Genomic DNA, 18,107 nt, shown 5'->3' with positions numbered 1-18,107 from the left:
ATATATATATATATATATATATATATATATATATATATATATATATATATATATATATATATATATTTATATATAAGCAACACTCAGACACTGATGGTCAATCATAAAAAAATTCCATCACAGTGAATTTCTCTTGGTGAACAACGCAATCACCAAAGCTTCTAATGCTACTCAATAAGTGCAGGCATATCAATTTTAATATTGCTTTAAAGCATCCATGGCTTTGTTTTTTTTAACTTACCTAACTTGTATAATTAAACAAAAACAACTCTTTTTCAACGTTGTGATGGCCAAGGTAAAGCAGAGTTAAACGCTCTGCCATCTGACCGAGAACGATAATGATGTATTGTTAGTTGTGTGATAAGAAATGGGTGAAGGCCCTTCCTGAGTCGCAGGTTGCAGGCAGAGAAAAAATGCTTCAGAAACTAAAGCAATTCATCTAAAGTTTAGATGAAAAATAATTCCATAAACAAAAAGGGAGAATAAAAGAAGTTTATGCTAGTAACATCAACTAAATTTAACTTGCATGGTTTTGGGATATTATCTTGTAGTGTAGTTAGGATGGAATGAATGGGGGCGTGGATTGGATTTTACTAGTATCACTGAGTTAATAATTGAAGATATCATTTTGTTATGACATAACTTAACTTGAATTACGTTAAAGATGAATATAATAATGAGGGCACATATGGAACAACAAAAAAATGGCAACTCAGCACAACTTAGTCATAATATTTATCACTTAAAATTAATGTTTCTTCAATACACGACAAACAATGTTAAATGCAAAAGCTACAAACACAAATTAGGACGAAATTGTGTTTCATGGGATCAATCACAACAGTTCAGGAGTGAAGGTTTGGAATTATACACAAGAAAGATTTAAATAAAATTTAATAATAAAAAGTTTGCCATAATAATTGTGCAGGTTCCATATTTAGCGGATAAATTAAATCAAGAAAATAAATAATACACAAGATCACCGAATTTGAAAATATTTAGCATAAGACAAAACATCATAGGCAATGACTCCTTGCAAAGTTAAACTACACTTGGTTTTCCATCCTTAATAAATAACTAATATGTGCACAGTATATAAAACGGAAACCACCTCATAACACAATGATTGATTGTACTTTCCACACAATACATAATAGTAAAGCAGCACTGAATATATAATACTCAACTAAACCATATTAGAGAAGGTACCCACCACTGACAAACCCAGACATCCTCTCACTTCCATTGCCCAGCAGTGACTGACAAAACACCGTGAACTGGTGGTCTACAAACCTAACAGCACTAATATAAAAGAACTCCTACATTAAGCTGCAAAAATAGGTAAACATACGTACACATTTTAGGAAATTTTTTAGGTATTATATAAAATACTTTACATACATACATCCCGACACCACCGCCAACACCACAACGGAAGGGAAGGGTAACGAAAATAAAAATATTTCGCTACGCATAACACAATACATTACTGTGCATTATGTCATGTATAACTATTTGATAAAAAGGAGAGATATAAAGTGGGGGATTGAAGGTTAATGAGACAAATAACTCAGGTGGTTAGAGCTCTCATAGCATAAGAACATAAGAAAATAAGGAGTCTGCAATAGGCCGGTTGGCCTGTGCATGGCAGCTCCTGTCGAGAGGTACTACCACTCTCTATCATCCATGAATCTATCTAGCCTCCTTTTGAAACTTTCCAGAGTTCCCGCACTTACTACAAAGTTGCTAAGCTTGTTCCACTCGTCCACCACCCTATTTGTGAACCAGTTTCTTCCTATCTCCCTCCTAAACCTAAACTTATCCAACTTGAATCCGTTGCTCCGAGTCCTATCCTGCTCAGATATTATAAGAACTTTATCTATATCCCTTTTATTGATTCCTTTCACCCACTTAAATACTTCTATCGTATCTCTCCGCACTCTTCGTATTTCTAGGGAATACAAGTTAAGTTTCTTTAACCTATCCTGATATGGAAGGTTTCTAAGTCCCAGAATTATTTTCGTCATTCTTCGCTGCACCGACTCCAGTGAATTTATATCCATTCTATAATAGGGGCACCAGAACTGAACCGCATAATCGAGGTGCGGCCTGACTAGCGCAAGATATAGCTGCAATAAGACCTCTGCACTCTTGTTACTTACACTTCTAGATATAAAACTCAATACTCTGTTTGCCTTATTTCGAACATTAAATCACTGTTTTCTAGGCCGTAGGTCCGGGCTTACAAGTACCCCTAGGTCTCTTTCACAAGTCGACTTCTCGAGGTTGATGTTGTTAAGGCTGTATACATTGACAGTATTAGTTCTTCCAATATTAAGTACGCTGCACTTACTGGTGTTGAATTTCATTTGCCATTTTTCAGACCACCCCTGCAGTTTATTTAAATCCTCCTGTAATGCATTTGCATCCTGCCCTGAATTAATCTGCCGCCTTATTTTGGTGTCATCCGGAAACTTGCTTATGTCACTGCTGATCCCAGTATCTAGATCGTTTATGTAGATTATGAATAAGAGTGGGCCTAGTACTGACCCCTGGGGAACCCCACTGGTTACACGGCCCCACTCAGATTTAACACCATCTACGCTGACCCTCTGCGTTCTATCGGTGAGCCATGATTTTATCCAATTTAAAATTTTCCCCTCGATACCATGAGTCTTAATTTTTCTCAGAAGCCTCTGATGCGGTACTCTGTCAAATGCTTTGCTAAAGTCGAAGTAAATAACATCGTAATTTTCGTCATTATCTACTACCTCGAAGACTTTCCTAAAAAACGTTGGCAGATTTGTTAGACAATATTTTCCCTTTGTAAACCCATGTTGAGAGTCGTAGATTTTTGTTTTAATATTTTGGTTCTAGGATATTTTTGGTAGATAGTTCAACGTACGCCTTTCCTGGCCTGGGTGATAGATATTTTAGTTCAGGAGGAATTTTTTTTCTAGTATTCCATAACGCAGTTTATACTTGATGCTTCATTATTTGTCTTTCTATTATAATCCCATTCGGATGTTTCCTGTAGACATCTCAAATTCGGCGGGATGGTGGTGGGAGCGTTTGATAATAGCTGGATGGATGTTAATGATGCTGGTACTTGCCAGAAGCTACTGCAGCACACTCATGTCCCTCCTGGCCGTGAGATATATCCCTCAACCCTACCAGAGTCTCCGCGACGTGCTGGACGACCCGAGTAAAATTATGATCTGGGAGTGCGGTTCATTCACTGTGGCTTATTATCGTGTGAGTTACTCCTTTTTTTCACATTATGGTAAATCTCTATGTGTTATTTTGCACACAAGAATAATTGTGTTACAGTTTCTTTTTTTTTGTGTTTCATGAGATCACTATCAAATTTGTTCTCTATGATGATATGAAGGACTATCAAAATGAATATAAATTATTTATTCTTCAACGTACAAAGATAAATGTTTCTCGTAATTTTTAGGATAATTACATGAAGATTATCCAAAATATTTCTTATTTCCAGCAAACTATTTCATTCTATCATCGTTAAGACAGAAGGATTTTCAATACTAATTTGATTTTTCTGATAATTCTTAATGCAGAAGTGTTTTCCATCACAGCGTATACCTGTATTTTCAATCACAAGGCTGCAGAAACTGGCATCTTCACTGAAGTGGCTGACGCAGAAAGGGAAGGTCGTGTCATCTTCAACCGGTTAGCAGAGTACCCGGGAAGCATCGACAAGCTGGTAAGGGAGGGTTCCCACGTCATACTGGAGACTGAGAGCTTCTTGCTGACTTTAATGGCTCAGGACTTCTCGCAAAAAGGTAAATATTGTGTGAGGTTAATGTGGATTTCTATGTAATAAATTCAGTTAAGTACCAGTTGGAATACCGGTCGATGCCTTGATTTGTTTTTTGAGGGGCAGCATATAATCAATATCCGTGACGATAATGTTACCTACACTGTAAAGTCACTACAAGATCATTTACTGTACATTACAACCTCCCCACTATCTATATTCCATTTACTACGCCATCTACACTACATCATTTTCACTGTCGTCTAAATATTATCACTTTTTGGTCGGACCGGTTGGACGGTCCCATTGGACCCAAGGAGATACCTTCTTGGTCAGACTGCTCCTCACCCGTCAATTTTGTTGTGTTCTACATATATACAGTATATATATATATATATATATATATATATATATATATATATATATATATATATATATATATATATATATATATATATATATCAAGTAGATCCACAATGAAAACGTGGATAAGATAAAACTTGATAAAATCACACAAGGAAAGGGGAAACAATGGAGCACCTTAGTTTTCGTCTTTATTCAAGACATCTTCAGAGGCAACTGAATTACATAGACGGAGAGAGGCTTAAATACACAGGGTGACCTTATTAAACATGAGGTTAGGTCATAATCATGACATCCACTAATCAGCACACCAACACCACCACACACACGTACAGGAGCTTAAGAGAAAGGGCGACGTGACTAGTCAAGTTAAGTCAGGTCCAAAATATGGGACCCACTAAATAACTATCCTACATCTAGGTCCAAGGTTTTCAAAGCATTTTTAACCTGGGGCCACTGACAAATAAATTTATGTAACTGACATTTTTGTCACCTGGAGTCTACCAAAATGTAATTTTTTTCTGCTATGTTTTTGAGATGTTTGTGTATTTGTGACGCTGAATTTATTGATTAAGAATTGAAATACATTCGTTCCAATGCACAAAAACTTGGGTACCCTTCATTGTTTGTTGATCATTGTTTTAAAAGGGCTAAAAAATCCTTTCTTTCTACTCAAACCAGGCAAATTCCTACACTTAAGTATATATATATATATATATATATATATATATATATATATATATATATATATATATATATATATATATATATATATATATATATATATATATATGTTGTAGTTCAGGGGTGAGTACAGACTGTACTCACCCCTGAAGATGTGAATTACACGAAAGCGCTGGGAACTTCGTGTTTTCTTCTTTCCTTGTGGTTATCAGCATATACCTAGATCACGCGCACCTACAGTGATTTACTTGCATATATATATATATATATATATATATATATATATATATATATATATATATATATATATATATATATATATATATATATATATATATATATATATATATATATATATATATATATATATACACAGGGTGTCCGTAAAGTTCTGGTGCAGTTTAAAATATTAATAATTTAGGTTCTATAGGAGATAAAAACAATCTGTAAACTGCATTTGATAGGTAAGTTATTCAAGTGCCTTTAATCTTAGGATTGTTAGGATTCAACATATGCACCATCATTACGGATACAAACCATAGTACGATTTTGAAGTTGCACAACAGCGTTCTTCAGTTGTGCTTCAGTGATAAACTTTACGGACACTGTTATACTAAATAGGGATAATTACTGACTAAGCCTTATATAGCAACTGAAGTGTTTGTTTTTATTCATATGACTCTATGAAAATTAATTGGTGTTATAGTCAAATTTGCTTTGGGTCCCTTAAGGGAAGGTTAGGTTTGGTTTTGTATGAAACTTTTCTTTTATGTGTACTTTTATGTTCTGCATGATCGTTTATGGCCAGTCACAAGTTTTCCCAAAAGATAAGTACATAGAAGTTATAGCTAATCGGTAATTATCCCTGTAAGATTGTCGACCCTTATGTAAATGCCAATTTTAAATTTTTAGTGTAATGTGAATTTAATTCAGGAATCAGTACCTAATAGCTGACTCAATAATTTCCGCAACAGGACAATGTGATTTCTACTATTCGAGGGACGGCTTCCTCTCTCGTATTTATGGCGTCACTGGACAAAAGAACAACCCTCTTGTTCCTTCCATGAGTAAGAGGTACAGTACATACCTGGATACTATTTGTTCACCGTATATTGTTAACATAGAAATAAGACACACACACACACACACACACACACACACAAGTTTAATATGTACAGGTGTCCACCATAGCGAGGTCGCTAAGTAAGTTACCCAACCATTTTAACTGGTTAGTCATCTTCTTAATAACAAAATTATACAATTTTTCATGCCAATACTCAAATTCATATTGAAAGGTTCAATATATTTACTGAGACCAGATTCTATAAGATTGAGGATACATTTACCCAGTCAATACAATGATTATTATTTCTCATATGAACGAAGAAAGCATTATATTCCTGGCCTGTCCTAACACTGTATTTATGCTGTTGAAGTCTAGTTATAAGATCTTTACCTGTCTGGCCCTAGTAGAACATACTACATCCTTTGCATGGAACCTTGTAAATGCAGGCACCTGCATTGCTGGAAAAAAAATTCAATTAACATTTGGTTCACAGTGCAAGAATTACCAAACGTTACTCTTCTTTGCAAGCCGGGACGCTTCTGAATTAGGGCTGGCTTGAGCTCGTTTTACAGCTTTTGTGAATATGATGCACTGCTGATTGTGCGCCGCTCTTCAAAATCGTGGCAGTATATTGGTCCAATATATCCCAGAAGAGAGTAAGGATCACTTTATTCTCTGAGAGGAGCGTTTTAAATTTTTTTGCTTGAAGAAATGAAAAATGTTGCATACCATGCGTTGGTGTTTTGACTCTGGTTCCAAGTTTGTGCACCCAGGTTTCACCACAAGCAACGATCCGCTATACATTAGGTAGTAGGTAGTAGGCAGCTACCAAACAGGGAGGTACTACCGCCTGGGAAGATATTGGAAGCATAATGTGTTATCTAATGGTAGACCCTGCTGCTGTATGGCATCACAAAAATTGTGACCAAGTCTCAGGTTGCTGATCTGACTTTCTGCCTCAATTACACACAATTGCAGGGCCTCAATTGTTTCACTTACTATTAACAACACAACAAACATATACAGTATTGTTTCTCACTTTTGATCTTTTTTTCATTTTTGTATTTTTTTATGGTTCTTTATTATTACTGTATTATTATTATTATTATTATTATTATTATTATTATTATTAATATTATTAATATTATTATTATTATTATTATTATTATTATTATTATTATTATTATTATTTTTATTATTATTATTATTATTGTTATTGTTATTATTATTATTATTATTATTATTATTATTATTTTTATTATTATTATTATTATTATTATTATTATTATTATTATTATTATTATTACATTTTCGCCCCCCCCAGGCCCTGATGTGGGTCAGTGACCTGTGCCCGGGTGGGCTAATCCCCGATAAAAAAAAAATACATATGTATCACCTTGGCGTAGAAATTGTTCTTTCAGTTTTATTGAAATTCACAGTCAAGCTGTTTTATGTTCTTCGTTCAACATTATGGGGACCCAACGTGCACGCGTTTTCTTAAACTTCAGAACATTATCAACGAAGTTGTGTACTCTACCAACACTGACATTCAAATCTGTTTTATGGGTTGAACCCCTTCAACTAACTTGGTCTCGTGCATCACCAGGTTACACACACCAGGCATAGCTGTACATATTTGAGGAAACAAGTTTCATAAATTTATCAATTGGCATCATTATTCTAAAGGCATGTATGACAAGTAAAAAGTCCTGAGATATAATAGAATTCTCGAGGGGAAGGGAATCTTCTGGAACTCATAGAACCAGAAAGAAATAGTTTGGGAGTTCGGTTCGACTCTCGTGGTTTACTCTCCAAGTCTGACTAATTGGTCCTGGAATGATAACCCGTAAATATATATAATAATACAAGTCAGGAAGGTTACTGCTACCTAGGGTGTTAATAATATAATTTAGATCATTCACTCTCTTCTGTAAGGGTTTGACTGATTTCTCAAGAAGGCAAGAACTTTATCACCAAGATTGAAGATCCTATGGACAGATTTAAAGTCATAGTTTTCTTTCATATTGATTTGAAATTGGCTAAATCCCAATGACTCGCTTTTACTGTCCCTTAAAGCAAAAAGAACTACTACATCAATGCCTTCATCCCAGCCATTCTCATTCTCTAGGCAGTAAGCTCTCAACAGGATTTAAATATCTGATGAAATTTTCCATGGCTCCTTGAGATTTTGGGTGATAATCGGTTGACTTGGCTAAATAAGTTTGAAGTGAAATTAGACCCTCAGTTAGACTGAACAAAGCGGGGAATAACGACCTCGTGAATTTCTCCCTCGTCTAGATACAGGCGGATTTCTTTGAGTTGTTCAAGTGAAATAGTGTTGCTTGCCTTGAGCCATTTTGTGAAAAGAAGGTTTAGTTCATCTGCAAATTCCAAGTTAGTAGTGCCGGGTGCCTTTGTTGATTCCTAAAATTTATATGGTAAGTCTCTGGTTACCTGATCATATACCTGTAGCACACTATTCCTTACTCCGTCATAATTCACGCATTCATCACTGCTACGACTGTAATAAATTTGCCTAGCTTTACGTACAAAATTGGTTTGTACCAAAACAGCCAAATACTGTTTTTTCCCATTTAAAGACTGAGCAAGTTTCTCAAACGTGGTGAAAAAGGAATCGGGATCATTCTCATCCGGTGTGCCAAAAATCTGAGAAGTAATACCAAGATGAACAGTTTTGTGCCACTGTACTATCATGCCCTGTGGCATCTGAAAGATTTTGTTGGCTTAACCTTGGCTAATGTATCTCTAATTTTATCTTCTCTTGTTCCTGTTCTCTTAATTCAAACTGACGTTCATCTTCTATCTGTTTTAATTCAAATTCTCGTTATCTGTCTTCTTTTATATCATACTGTCGGTGTGGTTCTAATTCTCTTAGCCTAAAAAGCTCACGTTTTTGTTTATGCTCAAATTGTTTATGTTTTATCTATAGTCCAAAGATGTTATTGAATCATCGGAACTTCTATGATCATCTATGTCTGGGCGTCACTGCACCGGTATTTTATAGAGAACCTACTACACACTCTTGGCACGGGACAAGTCTGCATCTAAAATGAATTCTGGGATTAATTCTCTAAGAACTAGTTCATTTAAGACTAAGTTCCTTATGTCTTGTTTACTATCAAGCTCTTGTATTCTCCATCATACTAATATGCTATAATTCTCCACTGATCTTTAGTTTTGCGCACCCTGAAATTCGTTTGCAGTTGGGTCTTCCATGAATGCACTAACATCAAAAATCTCTATATAAATAAATAATGAAATGAAAAGAAATCGAATCAAAAACTCATGAAAATTTTGAACACTGCAAAATGAATCAATTCCTCCTGTAACTTACACTGAGTTCATACTAGATACGATGGAATAACAAACTACTGATATTGAAAAATGTACTACGTTTCTTGTATGAAATACTTGTGGAACCTGTTCAGCCTCAAACACAAGCTTAGTTATCAGTATATTGCTTAACTACCCGTTTATATGCCAAAATGTAATGAAAGTTAAAGAAAACCACCACCCCTCTCCCCTCCCCAAGAGTGAAATGAAAAATATAGACAAGTTGTTAACTCAATAGGCTAAGCTCCGGGACAGACTCACCATTTTGTCACGGGATGATAATCGATGGTTAACTAAGTCAGATTCAGATTTGCCCCTGAGGGGGCTAGTTTATTGGGCACCCCCTTACATCCTGTGCAAGGTGAAGCGCAGAAGCGTTTACAGCGCCCATCTGGGAAGTGTGCAAAGTTCATACTTGCCTTTATGACTCGGACATTAAGGGCGTAAAAGCCTGAAGGGTCATAGGTTTTGTCAAGTTACATAAAGTGAGAGAATGATGAGTGTGTGGGGGTAACGTTTCCGGTACACTTCATCTGTTTATAGCAAAGCGTGGCAGGTCCCTAATAATGTCAAGTGCCAGGCCTGTTACTAGGAGGAGGGATATCTGGTCAGGGAGGGAAGAGGTGTTGGTAACGGCTGGGGACCTGTAGGAGGAGGACATAGGGCAAGTGAGGATGTAGTGAGAGAGGGTGTGAGAGTCGGGTTGGCCACAAAGTTTACAAACAGTGCGGCCAGGCTCAGGGTTGCCAATGTACTCCCATAGGTGCCTGTACCCTAGGCGCAGTCTCATGTATATAATCTGTGGTTAACTAATTAAAAACCTAAAAAATGGGAAAAACCTCTTTACTCACTTAAAATATTAAGATGAAGCAAGAACGTTAACCATTAATTCCTTTCGTGAACCAATAGTTGTGACCCAGATAAATGTGTGAAATAAAGGACTGTAATAAAATCACGAGGCTTAAATTAAATCACTTATGTGGAGGTAATCAAATATAGTAATTTTCTTAAACTATACTTATTATTATTATTTACACAAAATAAACACCAAAAGTAGTTACACAAATAGATAAAATCACAATACCAAGAGAAAATGAATAAGAGCACAGTGACGGCCTGACATTGAAATTACCCAGGAAGTCTTGTATCCTGGTGCAAGTAATCACTGGGAAAGTAGCTAAGGCTGACACGCCCCTAGACCTAAGAGACTAAATACACATAAGAGGATTTAGCATAAGTTAGTTGGCCGTGATGAGACTCGAGAGTGGGCTGGGAAAGAGGAACCACCACAGGTCGACAAATTGGAGAGAGAAGACGAACCAAGGAAATTTGCAGAAATTCTCACGCTACTGAGCTGTGAATCAGCTTATAAAACCTCGTATTGGGTGGAACTTGTGGAGCCGGAACTTAGGATATTAAACGGTGATTGGCTTCTGTGAAAGTGTCAGCTGAGGTTTTTGGAAACAAGTCGAAGCGCGAAAGAGACGGTGGGTGGAACTGGCTGGCGTTTCTGTGGCGCCAGTGGATTATAGAGATTTCAATTCCTTCAGGATTCTGGCAATGAGTGAATTCGGTCTTTACGACCACTGGAGGAAGGAAGTCGTCCCGAATTCAACGTCTTGTCTTTCCCTTCCAACCAAGATCACCGTCAGCACCTCGCTCTCCGTCACTCACCTCTGGGTAATGACAAAGACAATCTTCCATGTCTCCATTACTGCTCAGTCTTCCTTTGTCATTTGTGTATTTAAATCAGTATTGATATGGCAAAACAAAATACCTTGGAATGACATATCAAGATGAAATATAATGTTAAAAATATATATTTATATTCCTCTAACCATTAAATATCAGAAATCTGGCGATGGTTATGAGAATGAAGGTCAGTATTTTTTCTATAATTATAGATAACAGTATAACAGATGGATATAAAATAATTCAGGTATAATAACTGATCAGCAAAATTTTCAATACGATAAAGGTCACGATATAGATAAATATTAATGATAATTAACCTTTATAAAGTCACCAGATCCTTGTTATTTCATCAAACATTTGTGTTTTCTCCATTCCCAGGGTTTATTTACAATTCTCGTTTGTGGATATATTCTGAGTCTTCTAGTCTTCAGCCTTGAGATCTTTAGCGTCTGCTTCCTCAAGTTCGTAAGTTCCTCACTGGAGAACGTCACACGCGCCTGATGTCCTTATGTCAAAGCTGTACAACGAATATTAATAAATGTTTATTATTGATCAGTGAACATTATAAATATATATATATATATATACATATATATATATATATATATATATATATATATATATATATATATATATATATATATATATATATATATATATATATATATGCAAGTAAATCACTGTAGTTGCGCGTGATCTAGGTATATGCTGATAACCACAAGGAAGAAAGAAAACACAGAAGTTCCCAAGCGCTTTCGTGTAATTCACATCTTCAGGGTGTGTTGGTGTGTGGATTAGTGGATGACATCATTATGACCTGACCTCATGTTTTAAGGTCACCCTGTATATTTAAGCCTCTCTCTGTCCATAATCCAGTTGCACTCTAAGATGTTAGCTTTCGTCTTTATTCAAGACATCTTTAGAGGCAACTGGATTACATTTAAATATACAGGGGGACCTTAAAAACATGAGGTCAGGTCATAATGATGCCATCCACTAATCCACACACCAACACACACGTAGAGGAGCTTAAGAGAAGGGGGGTGACGTGACTAGTCAGGTCAGGTCAAAAATAAGGGACCCACAAAATAACTATCTTACATCTAGATCAAAGGTTTTCAAAGCATTTTTGACCTTGGGCCACCTTGGGTACCCTTCTGTGTTTGTTGATCGTTGTTTTAAAAGGGCTAAAAAATCCTTTCATTCCTCTCAAACCACACAAGTTCCTACACTTAAGAATATTTTGACTCTGCCCTATCGTAATGAATTTGTCCCGTTTGTTCGGTCCCTTAAGCTTCTAAATATTAATGTTGTTTTCAAGTATGACTCAACCATTACCAATATGTTAATAAGGAATAGCCCAAGTTTGAATGTAAATGGAAGTGTTTATTGTATTCCATGTAGCAAATGTAATTGTAATTATGTAGGACAGACAGGAAAAACACTGCAGCTCAGAATCAAACAACATAAGTATAAGTACCTGGGACCTCACTGTGTAAAGGTTAGCTTGGGTAAGACTCAACTGTAACTGCCGAGTTGTTTTTCACTGACTTAAGCACTGTTCACCACTATTCAACACTGGTTCCATTCCTTTCCCAGATGAAATAGTAACTTCTGGCGAGAACTTGTTGATATTCCCGTGGGGAGGAGGGGTTCAGGGGAGGGAGTTGGTATGGGCCAACATAATAGTTGACGTGGCTGCTGTGTGTGTGTGTGTGGGTGTGTGTGCAATTACACTTACAAATAATTAAGTAAATTAAATTTAATATATGAAAGAAACGGCGAATAATGGATGAGAAGAATATTTAAATTTTATTGTTTCCTATCACACGATATATTATCAAATATGTGGTGTCTATGAAATTCTACATCACAGCACAATAAAGTGCAATAAGTGTGTAATGCGTATCCAATTAAGCATTAACCACATATCTTCTATATATGATTGTATATCTAACATTTGCACATGTTGATAATGTCAAGCATGTCACTTGAAGGCCCTGTCGAGTGACATTCAATGAGTGAGTGAGGGAGTAAATAAAAGGAGCAACATTAAGGTTTTTGTTTCATTTATCTCGTCCACCGCGCCCCGTCACCAAGTTGTCTCCCATAACCTACAGCTCACTCTGTAAGTCACTGACACAGTCTCTTATTTGTGGATTCTTACAGTTGTAAATATTCGTTATTTCATTATATTTCAAGAATAGTATTTTTGGTTTTATACAGTATATATATATATATATATATATATATATATATATATATATATATATATATATATATATATATATATATATATATATATATATATATATATATATATATATATATATATATATATATATATATATATATATATATATATATATATATATATATATATATATATATATATATATATATATATATATATATATATATATATATATATATTTCATGTAGATCCACAATGAAAACGTGGATAAGATAAACTGGTACAAAATAGACCTAAACCAAGTTAAGTTATTTACGAATTTGATGAATCTTGTGATGACGATCCTTCGTTAATCAAAGATGAATTTGGTGAACATTTAAGCGCGTTACGAGTGACATAAATTTCCGGTACTTATAATCACTATCAAGTATTATACATTGCAATGGAAATTCTTTTCACATTCTAAGTCAAATAGTGATATCATTTATTTGTGCTGAAAATTTGAATTTCTGTTTTGAATTCAAATGAAAAACTAGCCCCAGACACTAGCCCCAGACACTCATCCCAGACACTAGGCCCAGAAACTAGCTCCAGACACTAGCCCCAGAAGCCAAAAAGAATCAAAGTTTATATTTAATCCCTCATAAACTTTATTGTGAACTTTATTTTATGATAAAGACAGAAGAAAGGAAATAGGAGGCAAACTTATAGACAGGACATAAATTGTAGAACCGAAAAGAGAAAAGCTTAATACACGAACTCTTGTGCACTAGTCAGAGCGAGAGGATTAATTATGTTCAGGTCAACTGATTAACTGGAGAAGACACCATCAACATTCTAGGCCAGTGCCGGATAGACAGCGTCTGACCCAACAATTAACAGAGCTTGGCTGAACCCTCCAACCCGTAAAGACAAACTTATGGAAGTTACAACAGGGGAATACGTGCTTCCCCTTTCTTAAAGCGGTCCTTTAATGCTGCGAACGAGTCATCTTCAAAAATTTCTCTTGAATTTAAAACTATTACATTCATAGGGAAAGACCTAACCAGCGTTCATAAAATCACGTCGGTTCGATCAGAATCAAGGGAAATCCATAATTCTGAGAGCAAAAATAATGTTTCAAATTATTTTGTTTTACTTTTCTCACATATTTCTGTTGTGGATGCTATGGGTGTATGTGAACCGTAAAATATACGCAGACAAAAATATTTGGTTGTATGCTTAAGACTTCACCTTGTGAAGAAAATAAAGTCAAATTTTTTGAAAGATCAGACAACAATGGTTCAAGAAATAGACAAAATCTGCCAAGAAAATGTAGAAATCCCAAGAAAAATAGGAAACGTGTTAAATTAGTTCCATTCCCAGTTTCAAAAATGAGATTCCTTCTCAAAACGTTGTAACAGAGAAGTATGCCGACTGTTTGAGTGCCATGTGTCTTGTCATATTTTACCGCAGTTACCCCTCCACCATGGGCACGCTGATAGTTATCTCCCTAACAAACACCCACTAACTTCAATACTCGTTTCTGACAAATGCTCACTCTATGTCTTCATAACAGGTAATAGATTATAAAAGTTCTCTTCACCTTTCCAGAAAATATGGAGACACTTTTATTCTTGTTACTCACTATGTTGTTGATGGTGAGGAACTGTGCGGACGGTACCTACAGGGGAGCTTTAGCGGAACAGGTGGGCGAGGTGGTTGGCCAGGTGGTGGAGCAGCATCTGTCTGACTGTCACTTGGTGCTGGTAGACACAACAACACAAAGCCCAGTGTTTTCCACGATGATCAGGTGAGACAGAAGTTTAGTTAACTGAGGATCATAAGCATTGCAGTCAACAACAGAAGCTCGTCTCAACCCACCTGCACGATATGAGGCAGGTGATCTGATAACAATGTATTACCTGAGATTAGCTGGAACACTGGAAAGTTTTAAAAGGAGGCTAGAGAGATTCATGGACGATAGAGAGTGGCTGGAACTCTCGACAGGAGCTGCCATGCACAGGCCAACCGACCTATTGCAGACTCCTTATTTTCTTATGTTCTTATACATTTCTTGTATATAACTTAAATAGTATCAGTGTTTAAAATGTAGGAATATAATGTTAAGAAATATATGTCATTGCTGCAGGATGTTACATAACTGGGGAACAAGACGTCATCTTATTGCTAATATCAACAAGTATTTTTCATGCTTAATGATATTTTAAATTACTTTATTTTCCTACGTTTACACAATGATACTATTTAAGTTGCTGTATATACAAGAAATGTATTCTTAGGCAATCTCCAATCATAAATCATAAATAACTAGCCTATTAAAGCATATCTGTCAATTCCTCTCCATACAGTGTTACTAGATCACCTGCGTTATAACGTGCAGGATTGTTGGGAAGACCTTCTGCTGTTGACTGTACTGTACCTATCGTGTATTTTGTAGTGGAGATTGAACCTAACACTTCCCACAAGTTACTGGGCTCGCCTCTAAGCTGTATCTGCCGATTCATATTATGCTTGTAACCTGAAGTATATCGGACGTTGGGGTTCATTTAAAAAACGGCTGTAACTCGGAAAATTAAGGAATCACGATGGCCTTTTTAGTAAGGACTGCCCTGTATCGAAAACTAACATATCTACGAACTAAAAAATTACAGCGATAAAATCTGAAACATTATACATAGGCCTATATCTGTGGCATATATGAGTAAAGGTTTTCATTTAATGCAATTTGTTTGACTTGAATGGAGATTGAACAAAAATTTTATTTATTTTTTATTTTTCTGTGATCGAATAACTATTTTTTTCTAGCGGGAGCGCAAAGTTTATAAACATACATGAGACAACAACTATATAAAATTGCTCTTTCTTTCATATTTTTTTAATTGTTGATGGACTGGTGTAATTATTAACCTTGTTACGCACTTAAAGACCTTAGATGTAAGAGCAGTAATAACATTATAACAATAACAGCAACCATCATACACTAAGAAAGATATATCTGTAACATTGTCTTGCTCCTAACAGTAATTTTTCCGTTGAATGTTGCTCATTATTCAGAGAAATCTTATACAAAATCTTAATATTTTGTTGTGAAGTTTTCGGTAAACAGCGCGACAAATTCAAAAGAGGGTTAAGCGAAAGAACGAGCAAATTCAAAGAAGGAGACACAAAAAAATTATTTATATAATAAAAAAAATGGTAAATCATGAAGATTACATTGCATATGTTGTTCATGAAAGGTTTTGATGCAGCAGCTTGACTGTCCAGATAGATGTCAAGTTTGACGACGGTAGAGAAAAAAACTTTGGCAATATCAAATCCACTGGAACAACGTCTCAGGGAGAGTTCATAAAAAAAGACAAACGAACGAAATACTGTTAGGCGGAGCAAGGATGCATGTGGTATGTTTCTTATTGGCGCAATCAATATTTGTTTCTACTTCAGACAGCTAATGAGAAGTGGACTAGGTGTGACAGTGTTAGAGGCATGGTGGGTGTTCTTTCAGAGTCAACCTGCCAGAGATTTTCTCCTGGAGAGGCTGTGGGGAGATGCTACCCTCACTTGCTGTGCCCTCCTCATTCATCTTGACAACAAAATCAGCAGTAACATCTTAACGTTTAAGTAAGTTATGTTAACATCGTATAACTCAAATTTCATAAAACCTGTTTTTTAATATTTGCTTTTCGGATATCATGCCAGTTGTTCAACAGATTCGGCAGTTTACTAGTTGAACGCAGTGTCGAGCCAAAACGTGATGCACAATTACCTATCAAATCTGAGATTCACGTAGGTTCCTGGAGTGGTGTGAGCTATGGCGCCACCCACAGACAGTGGTGGTGGCTGTGGGTGGGACTGCAGGGATGGAGGCTGTCCTTCTCGATCAAAATCTTCGTAATACCGTCTATGCCCTCTACTTGACCCTCCAGAACCTTACTCTCCACAGCCTTGACAGTCGCCAGGGACCACTACACAACACAAGGCTCGGGAGGGGTGGTACCACGAAAGGTAATGTTTAAGTGAATGTTTCTTTTATCAAAAATGCGACCATAACAGCAGGAAAATATAAACTAATATTGCTAAGATGGTAATAACGAAAATGTAAATTAAAAAATAAACGCACTTCTTTCCCACCTTCCGTAAACAGAAGGTAAGGATGCGCACGTGAGGGTGTACGGGCGATGTCTGTACTGCAACAAGGGTGATGCTCAGGTCCAACTTCTCCACCGGGGGAACCTGACCTCCGGCCTCCACGGCTTCAACCTCTTCCCAGGTACGTCGACTACATAACAAAATGGGATTCCAACTACAAAAAAATTCCGTCAAAAATATGAATTTATTTAGTATAAGTTTTCTATCATATATTCAGAGATAAATAGCGTTAAACTCTTAGCTCCGGACGTCCACACACGAGAGAATGCCTACTGGTATAGTTCGTTAATCACTTCTGCCATCACACAGGTAAACTTACTGTAGCAGCATTCAACTACTAACTCTAAGCACTCGCTTTCTGACCTAACATTCAATGATTCTAGTTCTGTATCCAGCCATTGTGCGGTTTACTCCCAGTCTGCTCAGCTGCAAACCTGAGGAAGCGAAAGGCGAAATAATACGAGTATATTGGCTGCACGCCATCTCCTGAGTCTTTAGTGAGCTCTATCCATGCTGCCCCATTACGGGTTGTCAGGGTTGAGAAACCATATAAAACGAACAATTTGGTTTGAATTAATCGGCCAGTGAAAGAGTACTTGCAAGTATAGTTAACCTGTTATTCCTTTGAGAAAAATTAGTCAGAAACTTGGTAACTGTATCCATGTAATGTGAAGATGTACTTATGGAGAGCCGCATAAGTTTCGACATGACTACCGGGGAACACTAGAGGTCCTCACAGTTCCATAATTGGCACACTACTATTTGTAGAGATTATATGTGCTTGTGTGTGTATGCGTGTGTGTGTGTGTAAATAAAGCGTT

At 36.3% G+C, this 18,107-nt stretch overlaps 2 protein-coding genes across 3 annotated transcripts in view; both read left to right on the top strand.

Annotated features, from left to right (window-relative positions):
• The first annotated feature begins 2,837 nt into the window (after nucleotides 1-2,837).
• Nucleotides 2,838-11,498, top strand: LOC121879816. The gene is made up of 5 exons (XM_042386609.1): nucleotides 2,838-3,255; nucleotides 3,626-3,806; nucleotides 5,803-5,902; nucleotides 10,799-10,928; nucleotides 11,322-11,498. The coding sequence occupies exons 1-5, from the start codon at nucleotides 2,986-2,988 to the stop codon at nucleotides 11,442-11,444; spliced, it is 804 nt and encodes a 267-aa protein (XP_042242543.1). The 5' UTR covers nucleotides 2,838-2,985; the 3' UTR covers nucleotides 11,445-11,498.
• Nucleotides 11,499-13,025: 1,527 nt separating this feature from the next.
• Nucleotides 13,026-18,107, top strand: part of LOC121879819 (probable glutamate receptor) — a 32,653-nt gene continuing 27,571 nt past the window's right edge. For both annotated transcript variants that reach the window (XM_042386614.1, XM_042386613.1), the window contains exons 1-5: nucleotides 13,026-13,071; nucleotides 14,731-14,929; nucleotides 16,582-16,758; nucleotides 16,928-17,142; nucleotides 17,285-17,407. In XM_042386614.1, the coding sequence (XP_042242548.1) occupies nucleotides 14,736-14,929; nucleotides 16,582-16,758; nucleotides 16,928-17,142; nucleotides 17,285-17,407 (709 nt within the window). In that variant the 5' untranslated portion in view covers nucleotides 13,026-13,071; nucleotides 14,731-14,735. The remainder of the gene's footprint in view (nucleotides 13,072-14,730; nucleotides 14,930-16,581; nucleotides 16,759-16,927; nucleotides 17,143-17,284; nucleotides 17,408-18,107) is intronic.

This window comes from Homarus americanus, unplaced genomic scaffold (genome assembly GCF_018991925.1).
Source record: "Homarus americanus isolate GMGI-L3 unplaced genomic scaffold, GMGI_Hamer_2.0 scaffold13662, whole genome shotgun sequence".
Classification (NCBI taxonomy): Eukaryota; Metazoa; Arthropoda; class Malacostraca; order Decapoda; family Nephropidae; genus Homarus; species Homarus americanus.
The sequence above is the reverse complement of the archived record's forward strand: the minus strand, read 5'-3'. Positions and strand labels throughout refer to the sequence as shown.

Excerpts from the sequence above, each read along its gene's own strand:
- LOC121879816 (XM_042386609.1), top strand. The coding sequence starts at position 2,986 with ATGCTTCATTATTTGTCTTTCTATTATAATCCCATTCGGATGTTTCCT. Across the intron at positions 3,256-3,625 it reads TCACTGTGGCTTATTATCGT|GCTGCAGAAACTGGCATCTT; the intron begins GTGAGTTACTCC and ends TTCAATCACAAG. Across the intron at positions 5,903-10,798 it reads GTTCCTTCCATGAGTAAGAG|GATTCTGGCAATGAGTGAAT; the intron begins GTACAGTACATA and ends CAATTCCTTCAG.